Below are 22,826 nucleotides of genomic sequence, written 5' to 3'. Positions count from 1 at the left end.
ATACCCTGAAGGGCCTTGTAGGGGTCATTTGCATCAACGCTACAGCGCCAACTAGTGGCAATAGAAAGTCACTCGTTTTTCCAATACATGTCCAGTTCTTTTCAGGTTGGTCATTGTAGTTTCAAGACCTATTAAAATACTTATTTACGGCACATGTCCACGTGTCTCTATCTGTTGCCGTGACGACCCTTTGTTCGCCATTTAAAGGAAATATTTTTTTTCAGAGACTCAGGCAGCTTATAGAGCCACAATATTTGGCACACTTGGTCGAATTGGCCCAGTTAGAAGATTAATTTGGTTTTGAATAAGGGCTTGGCTGCACAGCTCAGTAGTTGCTCCTTTTTTGTAGTACTCTCTCCAATAGGGTTTTTTATCTCTTGGGTGTGGTAATGTAAATAGGCGACTTTCGTGCATGTTAGGTTCTAATGAGATGATTAGAGAGGAGGATCTGCCACCACCCTGACCTGCACACAGTCCGAGTTGCGTGACGTCCGAGTTGCGCTAGATTGCGAGGGCCCGTTCAGTCCTGCTTGCAGGCCTAGTTATATTTATTATTCAAAATGTCTGTAATCTTTAGCTTAGAATCCTTAATTGATGTCAAATATTTCGTTTGAAATACAAAAACGACTTTAAAAAAATTATTCACTCGCATATTTTAAACTTTTAAACAAATTAAGTCACAATGAAAAAAATGGTGTCTGTAAAAAAGTCAGATATCTACCTCATAACTATCGCTTAACTGTATTTTTTGTTTCTGTTGCATTTTCCCCAGTATGTTAGATGATAAATAATCGATCCAAACAAAAAAAAAACAAACAAAAAAAAAAAACGCCTAAAAGGGGAAATATATGAAAAAGAAAATCTCGACCAATCCTTGATGTCTGCGATTTCTGCATCGCGACCCTTGTTATATTACCATGTTTCACCCATAAAATCCCCCAAAATCCAGCTGCGGCCATTCACAGCCGTGTCTTGAGATGCGGTGATACGCGCTACATGGAGTTTTTGGATCGAAAGAAGGTAAGTACGCGATAATATCTCGTTAAAATCGTGGTGTCTTTAATTAGGCTCTCTCATGCTCTCACCTCCAGTTATGGTTTTGCTGTTTAAAAAAATATATATATTAGGGCTGCGAAAATGATCGCGTTAACGGGCGGTAATTAATTTTTTAAATTAATCACGTTAAAATATTTGACGCAATTAACGCACATGCCCCGCTCAGATTAAAATGACAGCAGTGTAATGTTCGCTTGTTACTTGTTACTTGTTTTTTGTTGTTTGGCGCCCTCTGCTGGCGCTTGGGTCCAAATGATTTTATGGGTTTGGGGAGTGCGCATGGTGTAGTGACATCAACAATGGCGAGCCACTAGTTTATTTTTTGATTGAAAATTTTACAAATTTTAATAAAACGAAAACATTAAGAGGGGTTTTAATATAAAAATCTATATAACTTGTACTAACATTTATCTTTCAAGAACTACAAGTTTTTCTATCCATGGATTGCTTTAAGAGAACGTTAATGTTAATGCCATCTTGTTGATTTATTGTTATAATAAACAAATATAGTACTTATGTACCGTATGTTGAATGTATATATCCGTCTTGTGTCTTATCTTTTCATTCCAACAATAATTTACAGAAAAATATGGCATATTTTATCGATGGTTTGAATTGCGATTGATTACGATTAATTAATTTTTAAGCTGTAATTAACTCGATTAAAGATTTTAATCGTTTGACAGCTTTTATATATATATATATATATATATATATATATATATATATATATATATACACAGTGGGGAGAACAAGTATTTGATACACTGCCAATGGGTTTTCCCATTGTCAGTGTATCAAATACTTGTTCTCCCCACTGTATATATTATATATATTTTTTTTTAAATACCCTCTTGTTCAAAATTTTTCCTCCCTCTGAAAATTGAGATTTTAAGCGTTCCAATGATGTATAACACGTGCATATCGGACAATTTTGAAATTTGGCTAAATCGGGGGTCTCAAAGCGGATCTTTAAGTCACCTGAGTGTTTTCCACCATATAAATTTAGATTTGATACTTTGAATCAATCTTACAAATGCAAATTCTAAAGTATAAAAACAGTCTCAAACAACAATGTGCATTGGACTTAAATGTGATCTGCAGCAAGTTATTTAAAAGTTGGAACAAGTCAGGACCTAACGGCAAACATCATCCGACATGACCTTTAACCTAAACTAGTTCAGACAGAGTGGTGGAGATGTCCTCAGCCTGACAAAAAGAAACTATCAGCCAAAGTTTGACAAAGACATATTGACAATTAGACCCAGCAGATAAGGAGCGTGTACTTAACTGACCCGACCTTCTCCTTGAGTATGAATGTTGTTTTGACACAGGGCAACTCCACAGGCAAATAGCAATTTCTACAATGATCCATGACAAATAGCATGCTCTTTACAAATGTCAAATATGTGTGATTGCTTGCATAATTTAGGTAATTTATTTTTGTTTATTTATATGTACAGGGGGGCAAATAAGTATTTAGTCAACCACTAATTGTGCAAGATCTCCCACTTGAAAAGATTAGACAGGCCTGTAATTGTCAACATGAGTAAACCTCAACCATGAGAGAATGTGGAGAAAAAAAACAGAAAATCACATTGTTTGATTTTTAAAGAATTTATTTGCAAATCATAGTGGAAAATAAGTATTTGGTCAATACCAAAAGTTCATCTCAATACTTTGTTATGTATTATGTATTCTTTCCTTTACACAGATCAGTCGTCCTGGTCCCTTTGCAGAATAACAGCCCCAAAGCATGATGTTTCCACCCCCATGCTTCACAGTGGTTTTGGTGTTCTTCGGATGCAATTCAGTATTCTTTCTCCTCCAAACACGAGAACCTGTGTTTCTACCAAAAAGTTCTATTTTGGTTTCATCTAACCATAAAACATTCTCCCAGTCCTCTTCTGGATCATCCAAATGCTCTAGCGAACCGCAGGCGGGCCTGGATGTGTACTTTTTTTCAGCAGGGGGACACGTCTGGCAGTGTAGGATTTGAGTCCATTGTGTTACTGACAGTAGCCTTTGTTACTGTGGTCCCAGCTCTCTGTAGGTCATTCACTAGGTTCTGGGATTTTTGCTCACTGTTCTTGTTATCATTTTGACGCCACAGGGTGAGATCTTGCATGGAGCCCCAGATCGAGGGAGATTATCAGTGGTCTTGTATGTCTTCCATTTTCTAATAATTGCTCCCACAGTTGATTTCTTTACACCAAGCGTTTTACCTATTGCAGATTCAGTCTTTTCAGCCTGGTGCAGGTCAACAATTTTGTCTCTAGTGTCCTTTGACATCTCTTTGGTCTTGGCCATAGTGGAGTTTGGAGTGTGACTGACAGAGGTTGTGGACAGGTTTCTTTTATACCGATAATGAGTTAAAACAGTTGCCATTAATACAGGTAACGAGTGGAACCTCATTAGAAGAAGTTAGACCTCTTTGACAGCCAGAAATCTTGCTTGTTTGTAGGTGACCAAATACTTATTTTCCACTGTAATTTGGAAATAAATTCTTTAAAAATCAAACAATGTGATTTTCTGTTTGTTTGTTTTTTTCCACATTCTGTCTCTCATGGTTGAGGTTTACCCATGGTGACAATTACAGGCCTCTCTAATCTTTTTAGGTAGGAGAACTTGCACAATTGGTCGTTGACTAAATACTTATTTGCCCCACTGTATCTGCTACTTACAGTTTGGACATGGGGTAATTAAAACAAGCTAAATACTTTGACAATGTAAGCAGAAATCGTGAATGTTTTTGCACCTGGAGTGTTCGACTCACTGTGTCATTTAGAGCAGCGGTCTCAAACCGACTCCACAAAGGGCCGCAGTGGGTCCTGGTTTTTGTTCCAACAGATCCAGCACAAACAGTTCAACCAATGAGGTTTCTACTAACATAAGCAGCACCTGATTGCAGTCAACTGATTACACTTGTAAGAAACCAGATTGGTGAAAAGGTATTTGTCTCGTTTGGTTGGAATGAAATCCAGTACCCCCTGCGGCCCTTTGAGGACCGGTTTGAGACCACTGATTTAGAGGATTAGTACAAAGATGTGTGCCTCAAAACTATACACCTGCAGTGTGACTGTTTACAGTACTTGCCAGAGCGCTGCTCTCTATGCAAATGTTGTAATCCAAAACATGGATATTTTTATTCTTTGGAAAAAAACACAGAACGCAGATATACTGGAGCTTGTGACTTTTGTATTTTTAAGCAGTGTCAGCTTGAAGCTCGTCCTTTGATCGTCATTCGATCGCTGCCAACTGTCTCAAATTGGATTCTGCCATCAATGGCAGCCAAAGAGTTAAAGGTTGTATTCTGAGTAGGGCTGTCAAACGATAAAAATTTTTAATCGAGTTAATTACAGCTAAAAAATTAATTAATCGTAATTAATCGCAATTCAAACCATCTATAAAATATGCCATATTTTTCTGTAAATTATTGTTGGAGTGGAAAGACACAAGACGGATATATACATTTAACATACGGTACATAAGTACTGTATTTGTTTATTATTACAATAAATCAACAAGATGGTATTAACATTATTAACATTCTCTTAAAGCGATCCATGGATAGAAAGACTTGTAGTTCTTAAAAGATAAATGTTAGTACAATTTATGGAAATTTTATATTAAAACCCCTCTTAATGTTTTCGTTTTATTAAAATTTGTAAAATTTTCAATCAAAAACTAAACTAGTAGCTCGCCATTGTTGATGTCAATAATTACACCATTCTCGCCCATTGTGCTGAAAGCGCCAGAAGAGGGCGCCAAACATAAAAAAACAAGTAACAAGCGGATATTACACTGCTGTCATTTTAATCTATTTGAGCGGGGCATGTGCGTTAATTGCGTCAAATATTTTAACATGATGGATCGTAAAAAGCTCTTTGTTGTGAGAATGCGGCGCCACATTGGCTAAAAGACTAGCATTACATTCGACATATTTCCGTAAAATAAATGGTAACTGCACGGTTTTTTGTTTTTAACCAAGAATCGAGACTGTTTTACGTTCATATCTATAAAGAATTCAAGAATTTAAGCATTTATTCACAAGAATTTTCTTAATAAAAAGATCTTTGTGATAAGGCAGTGCCACATTGGCTTAAAGACTAGCAACATTCGACATATTTACATAAAATAAATGCTAACTGCCCGTTTGTTTTTGCTTTTAACCAAGAATTGAGACTGTTTTATGTCAATATCTATAAAGAATTAATGGATTTAAGCATTTATTTACAAGAATGTTCATCGTAAAAAGCTCTTTGTTGTGATACGGCAGCGCCACATTGCCTAAAAGACTAGCATCACATTCAACAAATACGTAAAATAAATGCTAACTGCCTGGTTTTTGCTTTCAACCAAGAATCAAGACTGTTTTACGTCCATACTTATAAAGAATTCAGCGATTTAAGAATTTATTCACAAAAATTTTCATCGAAAAAAGCTCTTTGTTGTGATAAGGCGGCGCCACATTGGCTTATTTAAAAAATTCATGACCGCCCGTTATCGCGAAAATTTTGACAGCCCTAATTCTGAGTATGCATTTCTCTTTTTAAAAGCCACCATTGAGAATCGTACCAGAAAAAGCTTGTCATTTGACACCAAAATATGTTCACCGTATAAAAATAGTAGCTTTTAAAAAAAAAAAAAAAATCCATTTTGAAATGGATGCTCAAGTGAACAGGAGTGGAAAATGAAGGGGCAGCTATTCGCATTGGCCCAGTTCTAGTTTTCCATTCATCAAGTTATCTTGCAACAGCAGAGAAGCAAAGATTAAGAGGACAGAGATTCTACATGAATGAACATAAACAAGCGACACAAAGGGAGAGTATCCACCTAAATGGAGAGAGATCTGTGCTCCCAGCTGGTCACTCCCATTAGCCTCAATCTCTGGCCTGGACAAGAGGCACTGCAGCACTGGCAGTCATCAACATTTCAATCATTCTTATCTTGCCAAACATCCTGTGCTGGGGCACAATTTCCGAGGTGAATTCCTCTGAATGAGCACCTTTGTCACCATCAAGCACTGTTGGCTAAATTGCCCTTCGGTGTAATATTTAGAGGATAATGGGCAATCTGTAGGCGCGTGTTGATTCATACTGCTGCCAGATAACCTTGTGGGCTTGGAGGAGAGCTCGCAAGGCGACAGCGCAGTGTCACTCGCATTCAGCGTCTATCTTTGGGAAGGAATGCTCTCGATTCAGACAAAGATACAAATGTGGCTCGGGGGCAAGCGTCTGCTCGTCTACCACCTCGGCCTGGCAGCTGCAACCACGGACGGATTTGGGTTGACGGAGGGCAAAGAAATGTCCTTCCTGAACGATGAAATCAATCATGTTTTGTGAAATAGTTAATCATCATTATGATATTGTAGTGGATGCCAAGTGCTATTTTTGTGCAGATATGTGCATCAATGCTCCCACCTGTCTGAACACACACACAAAAAGTGCAATAAGTAGGCTATATGAAGTCTCCCCAAACGGTCTGGAGGGAAGGGGTTGTACTCACATATACGGAGCCCCCAAAGACCCATCAACAGAAATGAAATAACATCGGACTTAAAGAATTAGAGGCTCTAATAAGTAAGGGTGTAACGGTACATGTATTTGTATTGAACCGTTTCGGTATTTGGTGCTCGGTTCGGAACTGAGGCGTATCGAACAAGTTTCTGACGAAATGTAACCCTTACTTTTCGAGGCTGTGAATCGATCGGGTTACAGTTTCTTTATGTAGATTATATTTACTCCGTCTTCTTTACTATAATGAGGACAGTAAGAAACGTCAACAGCACGACAACGTGCCCGCCATGAGAACGCAGTGAAACGCGGGCGTTAAAGTCGGTCAGCCAATGCACACAAGTCGCAGTGCGGCTGCGTGTTAGACGCGTCCCAGAAGCAGCTCAACACGATGCGAAAAGAACGGCAGAGTTTATTATGTGATGCGTGATGCGGCCCTCCTGCGTCAATACTACTAGCGGGCAGACCGGAAGTCACTCGTGTAAAAATACGTTGGATCCGGTCAATTTTCAAACTAATATGCAATCGTAACCCACTTTTTGAGTCCATCAGATCTCTTAGTGGTAGATCGGGGCACAGTTGACTTGTCTTTGTTGATTTACATTTGTCTTCTCTGCTATAATAATAACCAACACGGCCCCGTGTTCAATATAAAACCCTCCTACCACAACAAAACAAGTAGGAACTAATATTCACATAGGAACTAAAGTTATACAACATAAAGTATACAATATAAATGAATACTACATCACGTTTGTAAAATACAGACACATAAGAAAATAAATAATATCCCATTTAAATAAAGTAAATTGAAATGAGCTAAAACACCTGTAATTAAATAATAAGAATAATAAACAGATCCTGCTTACACAATTAAATTTATTAATTTCTGTGTGGCGCTTTAACATGAGAAAATCCACCAATAAAGCTTTTGAAAACCATTCATAAGAAAAAAAAAATCATTGAGGCGTTTCATTTGTAAAATACATGTTAAAATCTTTGTCATTGGGATTGCTTTTCGCTTTAGCACAGGACTTCCTTTTTCTTCTTTCTTTCAGAAAGAAAGCTGACCAAAACGCGGGGTCTGAAAGGCCAAATTGTTGTTGGATTATTATCTTTAAATACCCGCTACTTTTTGAGCTGAATTCTAGCTTTGTATAGGCTATTGTTCCTATTGTTGAAAGCACAAAAGTGTGTAATAAACAACTAGCACATTTATATTTTGCATTTTGTTTTCTCACTGTACCGAAAATGAACCGAACCATGACCTCAAAACCGAGGTATGTACCGAACCGAGATTTTTGTGTACCGTTACACCCCTACTAATAAGCCATAATTGCTCTCTTTTACACATAAAAACACATACTATATTGCCATTGATTTAAAAATCTATAATATTTAGTACATGTTTTGACCTACAGAGGGCGCCATGTTTTATGCGCGCAATGGGCACTCAGGGTGATGACGTTTGTTTCTGTCACTAGATGAACACTGCCGGGTTACTGAAATTCCTTCTATGTGGTGAGATGTCCAACACATGCGCACATCGGTAAAAGCGGCAAGTACTTACTATTTGTTTTTTTTTTTTTTTAAGTCTTTTATTACCTTTTCATTGCCTCAAAATACTTTTTGCATGGGTTTCCCTCTCATACTTTTTAGCATTGTGTTTTCTTGTGGTAGCTTTAAAGCAGATTGTTGATCTGTTGACCACATTACTATGGTAGCATATTTAAACCAACCTTATTTGATATTTACACTTAAGTATTTTCTTAAGGCACCATTAGTATGTTCTGTTTTTATGCATTTAAACAAAGCAAGCTGAAAGCACACGGTAGTACTTTGGGTGTCAAATTCGCCTCTTGTAGGACGTTTTGCCGGTGTCGCACATTTTGGCAGAACACCGTTTTTTTTTTCCTCCTCTCGTCTCGTCTCATCCCGACTTTCCTGTTTATGTTGCTATTGCAGCTCATTTTATGAAATATTGACATATCGATGAATATTGCTCATTAATGTTCTTCTCGGGTTCAAATTGAAAGAGTTGAACAGATGACATGTTTATGTCGCTAGAGTCATACTCTGAAGCCCGGCAGCGTAACAATGTGACGTCAGCGCCCTGTGATGTCAACAACAGTGGCGACCTACTAGTTAAACTAATTTTAAAAATTGTATAAAACGAAAACATCAAGAGGGGTTTCAATATCAAATTATTTTAACTCATATAAACGTTCCTCTTTTAAGAACTACAATTCTTTCTATCCGTGGATCCCCTTAAGCAATCTGTTGCATTAGCATTATTAATAATAATAATAATAATAATTTAAGCTAGCAGACTTTTGCTATGCAAGTTAGCCAATTGTTGTAAACACCATCAATATATAGCATTTAAGCTAGCGGCTTCCAGTGTCCGGCACGGAAATGCGCACGGCCAAACCAGTCCCCCCCCCACCCCCACCCCCACCCCACCCCCGGAACACAAGTTCCCCAGGCAAACTCTGCCACAAAAGAAAGACTCAAAAAAATCCATCTTTATGAGACAGGCGGTGATGAGGGAAAAGTTAACCCCGGCTGTCGCGGCCACAACAGCGTCATCTCTCAGTTGGTTTTGTGTAAATAAATTGTTACTTTGCCATCAAAAGCTCGATTTGTCTTGTTGTTTATGTTATTTTGTAAACGGAAAACATTATTCAGATGTTTGGGATGTAACTAAAGCAAAAAATGGCTGTGTTAAAGTCAAAGTTATGTTTGAAATGTATGCTTTCACAAAAAGCTCAATTTGTTTTTTTTTATCAGAAATTGGAAAATTGCTCAAACTAAGCTATTTTCTAATGCTGATTTCTAAAGAATGGAAAAAGATATGAACTTACTTTTTATTCCTGCTGAAAGAAGAGAGTCTAGTCTTTCTTTTGGTGGGTTCCATGTTTATATAGCAATAGAACAGAATTCTATGGGCCTTGCAAAATCAGTCCAAAGCCAGTAAAACGGCCGGGAGCGAAGGGGGTTGCACCAGTGAAAATGGCTGGGAGTGAATGAGTTAAGTAATACAGTGGGGCAAATAAGTATTTAGTCAACCACTAATTGTGCAAGTTCTCCCACTTGAAAATATTAGAGACGCTTGTAATTGTCAACATGGGTAAACCTCAACCATGAGAGACATAATGTGGAAAAAAAAAACAGGAAATCACATTGTTTGATTTTTAAAGAATTTATTTGGAAATCATGGTGGACAATAAGTATTTGGTCTATACCAAAAGTTCATCTCAATACTTTGTTATGTACCCTTTGTTGGCAATAACTCTTCACAAGCTTTTCACACACTGTTGCTGGTATTTTGGCCCATTCCTCCATGCAGATCTCCTCTAGAGCAGTGATGTTTTGGGGCTGTCGTTGGGCAACACGGACTTTCATCTCCCTCCTCACCTCGTGGCGTCAAAATGAGAACAAGTACAGGGAGCAAAAATCCCAGAACCACACGGGGGGACCTAGTGAATGACCTACAGAGAGCTGGGACCACAGTAACAAAGTAACACAATACGCCGCCAGGGACTTAAATCTTGCACTGCCAGACGTGTCCCCCTGCTGAAGAAAGTACATGTCCAGGCTCGTCTGGGGTTCGCTAGAGAGCATTTGGATGATCCAGAAGAGGACTGGGAGAATAAGTTATGGTCAGATGAAACCAAAATAGAACATTTTGGTAGAAACACAGATTCTCTTGTTTGGAGGAAAAAGAATACTGAATTGCATCCGAAGAACACCATACCCACTGTGAAGCATGGGGGTGGAAACATCATGCTTTGGGGCTGTTTTTCTGCAAAGGGATCAGGACGACTGATCTGTGTAAAGGAAATAATGAATGGGGCCATGTATCGAGAGATTTTGAGTGAAAATCTCCTTCCATCAGCAAGGGCATTGAAGATGAGACGTGGCTGGGTCTTTCAGCATGACAATGATCCCAAACACACAGCCAGGGCAACAAAGGAGTGGCTTCATAACAAGCATTTCAAGGTCCTGGAGCGGCCTAGCCAGTCTCCAGGTCTCGACCCCATAGAAAATCTGCGGAGGGAGTTGAAAGTCTGTGTTGCCCAACGACAGCCCTAAAACATCACAGCTCTAGAGGAGATCTGCATGAAGGAATGGGCCAAAATACCAGCAACAGTGTGTGAAAAGCTAGTGAAGAGTTACAGAAAACGTTTGGCCTCCGTTATGGCCAAGAAAGGGTACATAACAAAGTATTGAGATGAACTTTTGGTATTGACCAAATACTTATTTTCCACCATGATTTGCAAATAAATTCTTTAAAAATCAAACAATGTGATTTTCTTGTTTTTTTTTTCCAGATTCTGTCTCTCATGGTTGAGGTTTACCCATGTTGACAATTACAGGCTTCTCTAATATTTTCAAGTGGGAGAACTTGCACAATTAGTGGTTGACTAAATATAAAACTTATTTACCCCACTGTATTTACACCCCAATGCAAATTTCCTTTATATGAAACAAGGGGAAATTCCCCCATTTTAAAAAATGACTTTCTCCCATGAAATTTTAGCTTTATCATTTTTACGTAAGAAGCACATCAGCATATTTGTGAGCAATGTAGCCCTGACCCCTGTTTACCCTATCTGTTTGGTCTTATTAACGTCCCGTCCCCAGCAAAAACGGTACACGCAGGTTATGCTGTTATAGCGTCCCTGACTCCCTACCAATGTTGAAACCAAACCTACGCCCTTGCAATAATAAGCATACTATTTGGATTACTTTTCAAAATATTACGACACATTTATATGTAGGGAGTCACTGAGCGGAGAGGCCACAAAAATAGATCCTTGTTTTTGAATGAATTTGTTGCAGACATTGTTTCACTAATGGTGCTTGGAGGGCACCTCTATCCCAACAGCCCTTAGCAACCAGACGACAACAAAGATATTCCACTGAGAAATGTACACTATGCACAGCCCCATGGTTGACACACGGGGGGGCATCTGCAAACCAGCACAAGAGGTAATATACAAGCTCAATGTTTGGGTCATCGTAACATTGACGGCCAAAAATGATCTAATTTGGAGGGGGGGGGGGGTTAAAAGAGATGTGATGGAACACAGGAATTATGAATGTGAGTTTTGATGAATACATGAAGTAGCTTGTTGTGGAATAGCAACTGTCAGGGGACTGATTGTTTCTCGAGCTCTGGGAATGGCTTTGTCATGAACTGTCCTGGCAGAGCAGAACAGAATGTCTACCGTGGGGAGTGTAGACCCTTACACAAGAGAGCAACTCCTCAATAATACAAGGTATGTACAGTCTTGTGTTGCTGTTACTTAAAAGCCATGTTTTCACAAGAAAGAGTCTTAGGGCTAAATATGGCAAAAGGTTGGATTATTTTACTAGATTTCATCAAATAGTGGTCAAAATTACCTCCTGTAAACACTGAATTGCTTTATGTCACCCGTTAAACTTCACCTGAAATAGATGACACACATTTTAAGTATATACATAGACTTCATAATGATACTGACGGGTCAGGTTCGACCTTTACTGCGCCACGCCTTCAAGTCGGGGGCCATCCCACAACCCGCTTCAGTTATTCGCAGTCGGTCGCAGCGACACATGCAGCGGTCCGACGCCGGATTTATGTTGAAAAAGTACGAAAGCTGTACCACATACAAACAGGAAGGTTTGTCTCAGGAGTGATTTGTTCGAGGATTCAAGGTAATTATTATATTTTTCGTTTTTTCACAAGAATTTTCAACGTAAAAAGCTCTTTGTTGTAAGGCTGCCGCCTTAGTCTAATAGACTAGCATCATTCTTCGACATATTTACGTAAAATAAATGCTAACTGCACGTTTTTTTGTTTTTTTGCTTTAAGCTAAACCAAGAATCGAGACTGTTTTACGTCCATATCTGTAAATAATTCAGAGATTTAAGTATTTGTTCAGAAGAATTTTCACCGGAAAAGCTGTTTACATATGGCAGCCGCCACATTGACTGACAGACTAGCATCGTACTTCGACATATTTACGTAAAATAAATGCAAACTGCATGTTTTTTTTTTTGCTTTTAACGAAGAATCGAGACTGTTTTGTGTCCATATCTACAAAGACGTCAGGGATTTAGGTATTTATTCACAAGAATTTTCACCGGAAAAGCTCTGTTTACATATGGCAGCCACCACATTGACTGACAGACTAGCATCATACTTTGACATATTTACGTAAAATAAATGCTAACTGCACGTTGTTTTTTTTTTTTTTGCTTTTAACCAAGAATCAAGACTGTTTTACGTCCATATCTATAAAGAATTCAGGGATTTAAGTATTTATTCATAAGAATTTTCTCCGGAAAAGTTCTGTTTACATATGGCGGCCGCCACATTGACTGACGGACTAGCATCGTACTTCGAAATATTTACGTAAAATAAATGCTAACGGCGAGGTTTTCTTTTTTTTTGGTTTTGTTTTTTTTTGTTTGTTTTTTGTTTTTTTGTTTGTTTTAAACCAACAGTCGAGACTGTTTTACATCCATATCTATAAAGAATGCAGGGATTTAAACATTTATTCACAAAAATTTTCACCGGAAAAGCTCTGTTTACATATAGCGTCCGCCACATTGACTGACGGACTTGCATCGTACTTCGAAATATTTATGTAAAATAAATGCTAACTGCACGTTTTTCTTTTTTTTTTTTTTTTTTTTAAACCAACAGTCGAGACTGTTTTACATCTATATCTATAAAGAATGCAGGGATTTGAACATTTATTCATAAAAAATTTCACTGGAAAAGCTCTGTTTACATATAGCGTCCGCCACATTGACCGACAGACTAGCATCGTACTTCGGCATATTTACGTAGAATAAATGCAAACTGCATTTTTTAAATTATTATTATTATCTAGTTTTAAACCAAGAATTGAGACCGTTTTACATCCATATCTACAAAGAATTCAGGGATTTAAGCATTTATTCACAAGAATTTTCACCGGAAAAGCTCTGTTTACATATGGCAGCCGCCACTTTGACTGACAGACTAGCATCGTACTTTGACAAATTTACGTAGAATAAATGCTAATTGCACAGGGTTTTTTGTTTTGACCAAGAATCAAGGCTGTTTTACGTCCATATCTATTAAAAAAAATCAGGGATTTAAGCATTTATTCACAAGAATTTTCAACATAAAAAGCTCTTTGCTGTAAGGCTGCCACCACATTATCTAACAGACTAGCATCATTCTTTGACATACTTACGTAGAATAAATGCTAACTGCACGTTTTTTGTTTTGCTTGTAACCAAGAATCGAGACTGTTTCACGTCCATATCTATAAAGAATTCAGGGATTTAACCATTTAATTACAATAATTTTGACCGGAAAAGCTCTGTTTACATATGGCGACCCCCACACTGACTGACAGACTAGCATTGTACTACGATATATTTCCGTAAAATAAATGCTAACTGCATGTTTTTCTTGCTTATAACCAAGAATCGAGACTGTTTTGCGTCCATATCTAAAAAGAATTCAGGAATTTAAGCATTTATTCAATAGAATTTTCAACGAAAAAAGCTCTTTGTCTGTGATTCCACTCAGCTTTGACGGTCACGCCTACAATGCAACCCCCCCCCCCCCCCCCCCCCATTAATCGGCCTCGCACCTGTGTCCCATCAATATCATTATGAAGTCTATGGAACATATCCTTTAAAATGCATACAGTACTTGAATACAGTGGTGCTTTCACAAATCTTGCTCACAAAAGCACAGAAAAATGTCCAAACCAAAGCTTGTATATATGGAAAAACCTTCAAGTCAGTTCATGAAAATGCTTCTGTACGACTAAAGGGTTCCTCTAATAACCGTCTGGTTTTCTCTGCAGTTGGGTAACAATAAAAACGATATATAAGAAAGTACAGTAATGAGGTTACTTTTGAGCACTTTATTGAAAATATTCACTTTTTGGGGAAAAGATGTCTTTGGGGAGGTTTGGGCAATAATAAGGCTCATTTGATGCTACCTCTCTAATTAGGACACGAGTTAAGAAGGCAGGCCAATGGAGTGAGTGTGGCAAAAGGGAGAAAAGGGGAGCATTCATATCTCGTGGGTACAAGCTAAGAGGATTTAAGAATTTAAGAAGGCACAATATGTTCTTAAGCACCAAGTTGAAATGACTATGCAAGATATTGCCCGGATGTGACTTCTTCATTTAAGTACATGTCCACCTTTACGTTCTCTGGTATCATGAAGAACTACAGGAATAGCTGCTTTCCATTATCCCAGTCCGATTCAGTGTTACAGGCCTTTGCAGGTGTCACTGTGACAAGTACCAGGAGCTGTTTGAGACCCAGTTACAGGACCTGTCGCTATAATTTGAGCAGTAGAGACTTGTTTTACCCTGCCGAGCATGGAATACATTGTGTGTATAATTTGAGGCATCACGGTGAGGTTGCCACACACTCCTGGCAGAACACCTGCTTAATTCTGATATGAAATAATTTGTAAACAAAAAAGTGTGTTCCTGCTACATGCACATTTGCATATAAATGAATCTATTTATGTGCTTCTCCCCGCAACCAACAGCAGTGTGTTGTGTTTAATCAATAGGCCGCTTAACCTACGAAAATCACTCAGCTTTGATTTTCTCTTGTAGGACAAGCCGAGCAGGACTGAAACGATACACACTCAAATTACATCAGTGAGCACATTCACAAACACACTTGGACTTCGACTTGAAAAGAAAATAAAGTTGACCATCCATCCATTTTATATTGTGCTTTACCTCATTAGAGTCCTAGCATGGAGCCTATCAGCTAGTAGAAACAGTGAGAGGTCATATTTGACCTGCTTTGACCCTAGATTTGAGAAACAGTAGACTTAATAGAAAAAAGACAAATACATCTGATATAAAAGTCTTAGCTTCTCTCCATCCATTTCACCACCCTGAACTGGTTGCCAGTCAATGACAGAGCATAATTTGAGATATAGAGTGGCAAGTGAGCCCATGTTCCATGCAACAATGAAGGCAAATGATCCACTACACAACCATGGACTCAAGTAGGGCTGCAGCTATCGATTTTTTTAGTAGTCGATTAATCAATGAACTAGTTCAGTTGTTCTTAACCTGGGTTTGATCTAACCCTATCCCCAGGTGTTTGGTCAGTGAGTCCAAGGGAGTTGGTGAAGGTTATGACACTTAGGGGCCTATTTTTTGACCCTGACTAAATCTAGGCAAAAGGGCGTTTTAGACTGGTTAGTCACCGATTTACAGGCTTTATTCCAATTACCATAATTTTCGGACTATAAGCCGCTACTTTTTTCCTTTATTTTGAATCCTGTGGCTTATAGACCCCACTCACCAACGTCACACAGTGACGTGTCGCTGTATCCGGCCGCCATATTGTCCGTCATTGTTTATCCGTATTCTCAATGGTTTCAATTTGTCGTGCAATTTATAGTGCAATTCATGGAAGCCCCGATGCTTTCAGACGCTGTAAACTCATTGGATGCGTTGCATAAAAGGCGTTATGTGGAAAAGCTTCAGTCTATCCATTCGCCAGATCCATATTTGATGCCTAAATCGATATTTTTTGACCCGCTGTCTTCGCCGTCTCTGCCTGACATTTGCTACCCTGATATCTACAACTATCTTGTCCACAGAAACTCAGCCTATACTCACGAAACTTTGAAAAACTTTAAGAGCAGCACTCTAAGCAACATTACCCCGTGTGACCCTTCCAATTTTCAAAAATGGCGACAATCAGTAAAAAAAAAAAGTTGACTGCGATGGCCTACGCTTCAAGGATAGGTGGATATTGGACTATTTCTTCAATAAAATACACAACAACTGTGTCTGCCTCATTTGCAAAGAGACCGTCGCTGTTTTCAAAGAGTTCGATGTGACGCGATATTACCAAACTAGACACGCTGACATGTACAACATTACAGGGAAGATATTCAGCGAGAAATTATGGCAACTTGATATTAGTTTAATTTCACAGCAGCAGTATTTCGCAAGAGCCCGAGTGTCGAAAGACTAAATATATTGTTCTACGTAGGCCCCCACATTTTTACCACACCAAATCTGGCCCCCTTTGCAAAAAGTTTGGACACCCCTGTTTAACTGATGATCCGGAGACGAGGCCAGCTTCTTTCACTTGGTACCAGCTAAATATTATTCAAAAAATAATGATGGCAGAAGAAATAAACATCTTGAATTTGAAACTGTATGTTGTCGGCGATTAGCCTCGCAATGATCTTAATTGTGGTTGTCAGCCCAAAACCCTCTAAATATATATTAAATGCATCTTACCAGATGTAAAATGACTATTACATAATCTGTGGTGATCGTTTGGTGCCCAGTTTTCTCGTCGAATTGCAGCAGTCCATCTCGCTCTCCTCTCCGGGTCTCTCGGAATATGGTAGAACTTCAAGTCTCTCCGTCTATCTTCTCTGTTACTGCAACCAACCGCCACACACGCCTTCACCATTTTGATTATTAATCTTAACCAGCAGAAAAACACGCCGTATTAGGAGGAATTTATGTACCGGTAATGCGTAAACACGACAAGCTGACGGACAATATGGGGCGGAGGCGTGGTTGTGACGTCATGTGAGTGGGGTCTATAGTCCAGTGCGGCTTATTTGTTAATTTATTTGAGTTAATAGGTAACACTTTATTTAACAGCTGCGTCATAAGACTGTTATAAGACCGTAATAAATATGACATGACCCTATCATGGGCATTGCTGAATGCTTATGACAGATGTCATTAAGTGTCATCTGACAAATTATGCCACTAACTCCAGTTATGCCCTGCTTGGATCTTTTACATGCATTCAAAAATGAGATAATTTGCCGGATAACACGAAATGACATCTGTAATAAGCATTCATTAATGCTCATGACGGTGTCATGTCAAAATTATGGTTGTTTAATGACAGTCTTATGGCGCCACTGTCAAATAAAGTGTTACCACATAACATAACTAGCATTTAATGAAACAATTGGAACAGTAACTGAGGAAATAATTAGCACAGAGCATGAATTTTGATAGTTATTTTCATCTGTAGCGCTGCAATGTATGCTAGAGGCATGTTGGACAACAACTGTGTTGACAGCAGGTGGTTAGAGAGGTTGACTGTCTCCCCCAACAGAGCAGTGATGGCCAAATGAAGCCTCTTGAAGCAATGAAGCATGGTGGTTCATTTGGTCTTATGATGCCGCTACCAAATAAAGTATTACCGGTTAATATTTTTTGGTGTAAATATCCCATAATCCTGTGAGGACAGCTGCAGTTTATAGTCCAGTGCGGTTTAACTATGAAAAAATGCCGTTTTCATACCAAATTTGGTGGGTGGCGGCTTATCGTCAGGTGCGCCTTATAGTGCAAAAATTACGGTATTCCTCTACCTGATGGGAGGAGAAACTGGTTTGCTCAGTGGAAGGTTGACTCTCACTTGGTATGAAGATGTACAACAGACCTACGAATGGCGCGCACTGTGTTGACATATGCCATGAAAATAGCATGCGAGGCAAGGATGTGAGAGAATGCGAATGTCGACATGAAAAAAAAATAGAAACAGTGCAAAATGATTTGAGTTTAATTTCATTGTCTAACGTGAAAAGGAAATCAAAAGGAAAAATTATTTGTTGTGAATTCACACTGTTTATTGGATATGTGAAAAGATTCATACTTTTTTTTTAACATAATGACATTGTGTCCAAATTTGGCGATTATTTTGTGCAAGGTGTTTCATTATATTTGATATGAGATGTAAACATGACAAACTGCACGGTCAAGGTTAATGCAACTTAACAGGTTTAATGTTGAACAATGTAAGATATTCATTCATTCATTCATTCATTTTCCATATTCTTCCAAATTTTAATGAAAAATTATGCGCATTGGGCCAGTCCTGGTTTAATGGTCTGGTGATGCTTCAGGCATGAAGATAAAAACATACATTTTGGCCTGTTTAAAAACATGCTGTCTAAATGAAATATGAATGGAAATTTACAAAAATCTACCTTAGATATATCGATTTTGAATTGGGGAAAAAAAGATTTTTAATTCCAAAGGGTTCGGTTATCGCACGTGGGAGACTTGTGTTAAGGTTAAGGTTAAGAACCACTGAACAAGTTAATTCAAATAATCGAGGAATTGAATAATAAACATAAAAAATTAAAATACTTGAGCCTCAAACGGTATAAAAAAAATAATAAATGAGGATCTCAGTACAACAAAAGAACAATTGGCTAACTTACATAGCAAAAGTCCGCTAGCATAAATGCTATAAAATGCTCTAAACAAATGGTTCAAACACACATTCCCACAAAAAAACGGTTAAATATTAGAGATGTACATATTGTAAAGAATGTACATATTATGTTAATAAGCTAAATGTTATATTTTTTGTATGAGACGCTTTTTGTTTATGTTTAGTGAACCTGTATAGCGTGCTAAGCTAACGTTGTTGCTAATGCAATGCTTGTGTACTTTTTTTTTGTAGTTTTACGACGGTCTAAAGAAGACAATGGTTTGAGGCCATTTTATTAATAAATCAGATGAAAAAGGAAGAAGTCTGATTATTAAGGTGTCGTTCACTAACTGTCTAGCTTTGGAAAAAGTAGACACTTCGGAGTGAGGACAGCATGGACAGATTTAAATGACAGTAGAGTGAAATGCCCACTACAGTCCTTATGTACAGTATGTTGAACGTATATATACATCTTGTGTCTTATCTTTTCATTCCAACAATTTATTTTACAGAATACAATATATACATATATACATATAATTCACAGAAAAAAAATGTCATATTTTATAGATGGTTTGAATTGCGATTACTTGTGATTAATTACAATTAATTAATTTTTAAGCTGTAATTAACTCAATTAAAAATTTTAATCGTTTGACAGCCCTAGTTAAAATATTTAACGCAATTAACTCATGCGCTGCACGATCCACTCACGCATTGTCGCGTTTAATCTGTAATGGCGCCGTTTTACCTATATATAGAGCTAAAAGGCAGCGCAAAATGAGTAGAGTGAATTTTGGCAGCCTTTGGAGCCTTTTTCCAATTGGCTAAAGCCTTACAATCCCTCTCCCTACGATTAGAAATATCGTGGGAAGCAATGTGGGGAAGAAAGGTAGTAATTGATCTTTTTCTTAACACCCTATGTTATTTCACAACGCAGAGAAGATATATCAATTGGTACCACTACGCACAGTCATGGTTGTACTTCCCATCATGCATTTAGGCAGAACAGTTAAATGGCTACAGTATCATTACTGAAAGTTCAACAAATACACTAGATGGCAATATTTAGTCACAATATACAAAGTCACATTTATCCTTTAAGAATTACAAGTCTTTCTGTCTGTGGATCCCTCTCACAGAAAAAATGTTTATTAATGTAAATGCCATCTTGAGGATTTATTGTCATAATAAACAAATACAGTACTTATGTACTGTATGTTGAATGTATATATTCGTCCGAGTTTTATTCATTTTTTTCTTAATGCATTGCCAAAATGTATATGATCGGGAAAAATTATCGGGAATGATTGGAATTGAATCGGGAGCAAAAAAAAAAAAAGCAATCGGATCGGGAAATATCGGGATCGGCAGATATTCAAACTAAAACGATCGGGATCGGATCGGGAGCAAAAAAACATGATCGGAACAACCCTATTGAATATACATATAAACTGAATTAAAACATTAGCTCAAACTAAAACTTAGCTTATGGTGGTCTTAACGGGGAGCAGCTGGATTCACCCATGTGAAATGAGTTATGTGATATTCACTGTTGCCACTAGAGGGCAGCGTCTCCACCCAAATCAATAAAACTAAATGCAAACACTTTCCAAACAAACCATTGCAATGCAAATTTAATTAAACGAATACTCGAAGTAGCAGAATTTAATTCGAATCTTTTTTCTAATCGAATTACTCGAGTTAATCGAATAATCGTTGCAGCGCTAGACTCAAGTATTAGAATCAATGAAGCATTGAAGAGTCAGATGTCTAATAAAACTGACTTAAAATTGATATAAGCACCTCATTTAAGGGAAGTACAGCAAGATAATCTACAAGTACCTCATCTGCTATAGCTGTGACAAAGCTGAGCTAAGTCAAAGTGAAGGCTATCACAGCAGTAAAGCGGGCGTGAACCTAAATATAGCCCAGGGTGGAAGCAATTTGCTTGGAGCAACGTGATGCTGTGCCACCGGCCGCTGTCCCGGGTGCTGAAACAGGGGCCAAGCCAGAAGAGGATAGAAGACTGCAAGGTTAGAGAGGAGCATTGTGCGTGAGCACATTTGGGGTATTAAAACTATGCAGTGCAATGGAGGGGGCTATTGCAGGATGCAGATAGTTTGCTCCGCACAAAGTGCAATTGCACTAGAGCAACAGTGCGAGGCGCATGTGTGATGCAGCTGAGCAGAGAGAAAAAGAGTTTGATTGATCATGTGGGCTATGGGAGACTGAGAGAGTTGTCGAAAATTGCTGCATAGACGCCCCGAAGGCACATATGTGCAACAATACATCGGCTATGTACTGTATGTGGTGTATGGCAGATAACGACGTTGCCCATGCACGAACCTGCATGTGCTGGTATGCTTTTCTTCCGGGTTCACCGGTAATCCACAAAACACTTACCGCAGTCCTCACACAAAATCTTCCCAACATCCTTCTTGAGACTCTTGCCGCTTGTGTCCAGGGGCGCAAATGAAGCCTTGTAGACCAGCGGCGCCTCGGTGGGCTCCATGAAAAAGATGTACTTGCGGTTCTTTTGCACGTCGGCGCACGGAGCCTCCGACCCGAAGTCCCCCAGCACTGTGACGAGCTGCTCGGGCTCCAGCCCCCCGCTGTGGAGGGGCCACACGTCCAGCACCTTGACGTGCACGCCGGGCTGCGGCGGAGCCTCGGCGGAGGCGTTCCCCGGCGTGGACTGCACCTTGCCCTCGATCACCACGGCCGACCTGTACGCCCGGTCTTGCAGGGAATCCGAAGTCGGGGGGTAGCAGGCGAATGAGACCCCGATGAGCAGCATGGATAGAGGTGCGAGTGACTCAAGCCTCATGCCGCCTGCTGTGGCTCGTGAGAGGCTGCTGGCGGTGCGGCGGCGGGGCTCTCGGGGCTGCAGGGCGATGGCGACGGAGATGGGCTGGCTGAGGAGGAGGAGACGGCGAGGGGACTCCAGTGGCTCGGCAGCGCGGCGGACCTCGCACAAGTGTCCATGCCATCGGGATCCGCTGCTTGATCCCCGCTTAATTCCAACGGGTCGGCGTGCGGCGGCGCCACATGCACGTACAAGGATGCTAACTCCCAAATCCAGTCTAATTAGAACAATAAGGCATCATAGACGAGAGGAGCGAGGAATTGCTTGAGGATGCCCCCCTTCTATGCTGCCATGGCAGCCTTAACTCTCTTATCTTTGCCCAAATATTGCAGTAAGGTGGGGTAGAGCCGCGGATTCTCAAGCAAGAAAAGACGGCAAAATGCTGCAGTGGGCCCACAACTTCTGCTCGTTCGCGTCTCAGAAGCATGGGGGAAAGCACAGGTTGGATTCCGAGGATTAAAACATGATTGTAGTCCTGTTCGCCGCCTTCCACCGCGGCTCTCTCCGCCTCCCCCTACTCTCCACAGACCCACAGAAAATGGAACAGATTGCCAAAAGGGGAGAGGCGGAGAAGGGGGCGTCACACAACAATGCAGGATGGGAGGCGAGCGAGCAGCCAAAGAACCGCAGGTTACATCTCCTCACTGCTCCCAAGCCCAAGGTGGTCACTTCATGATGTATTTTGACATCAATAGTTTTCAACCCTAAATTTACTATTACTCCAATAACTTCAATCATTCATTATAAGGAGATTTAAATAAAGTCGGAACTGACAGGCTGCAGTGGTTTTAATATTTGGAGGTTTTTAGTGGAGATAAAGCATTTTGGTTTCAAAAATGCAGTGATGTACCGACAATATCCTGAAAGAGCGTCATCTTCTGGCCATAAAGTGTATGACATCAAAACCAGCTCAAGCATAGGAATTAACACACTTAACAGGTGGGCAGCAGCGTATAATTTGGAGCTGCAACCATACACTGAAAAAAATAACTGGTGGATTTACTTGATAAAATCATTGTAACAATTTGCACTTACTTTTATTTAGTAAATTATACTGCAGTAAAACATCATCCTGATACATAAGTAAATTTTACTGCAGTAAATCAAACTGTCTACACTTAAAAAAAAAAAATAACTGGTGGATTTAC

The 22,826-nt window shown here is 39.3% G+C and overlaps 1 protein-coding gene across 1 annotated transcript in view; it reads right to left on the bottom strand.

The window, feature by feature from the left end:
- Positions 1-21,907, bottom strand: part of nrg2a (neuregulin 2a) — a 256,050-nt gene extending 234,143 nt beyond the window's left edge. Inside the window, exon 1 of the mRNA XM_057820501.1 lies at positions 21,216-21,907. Within this exon, the coding sequence (XP_057676484.1) occupies positions 21,216-21,639 (424 nt within the window). The 5' untranslated portion in view covers positions 21,640-21,907. The remainder of the gene's footprint in view (positions 1-21,215) is intronic.
- Between the last annotated feature and the right edge of the window lie 919 nt (positions 21,908-22,826).

This window comes from Corythoichthys intestinalis, chromosome 18 (assembly GCF_030265065.1).
Source record: "Corythoichthys intestinalis isolate RoL2023-P3 chromosome 18, ASM3026506v1, whole genome shotgun sequence".
NCBI lineage: Eukaryota > Metazoa > Chordata > Actinopteri > Syngnathiformes > Syngnathidae > Corythoichthys > Corythoichthys intestinalis.
Note: the sequence above shows the minus strand (reverse complement) of the source record. Positions and strands in the feature narration are given on the sequence as shown.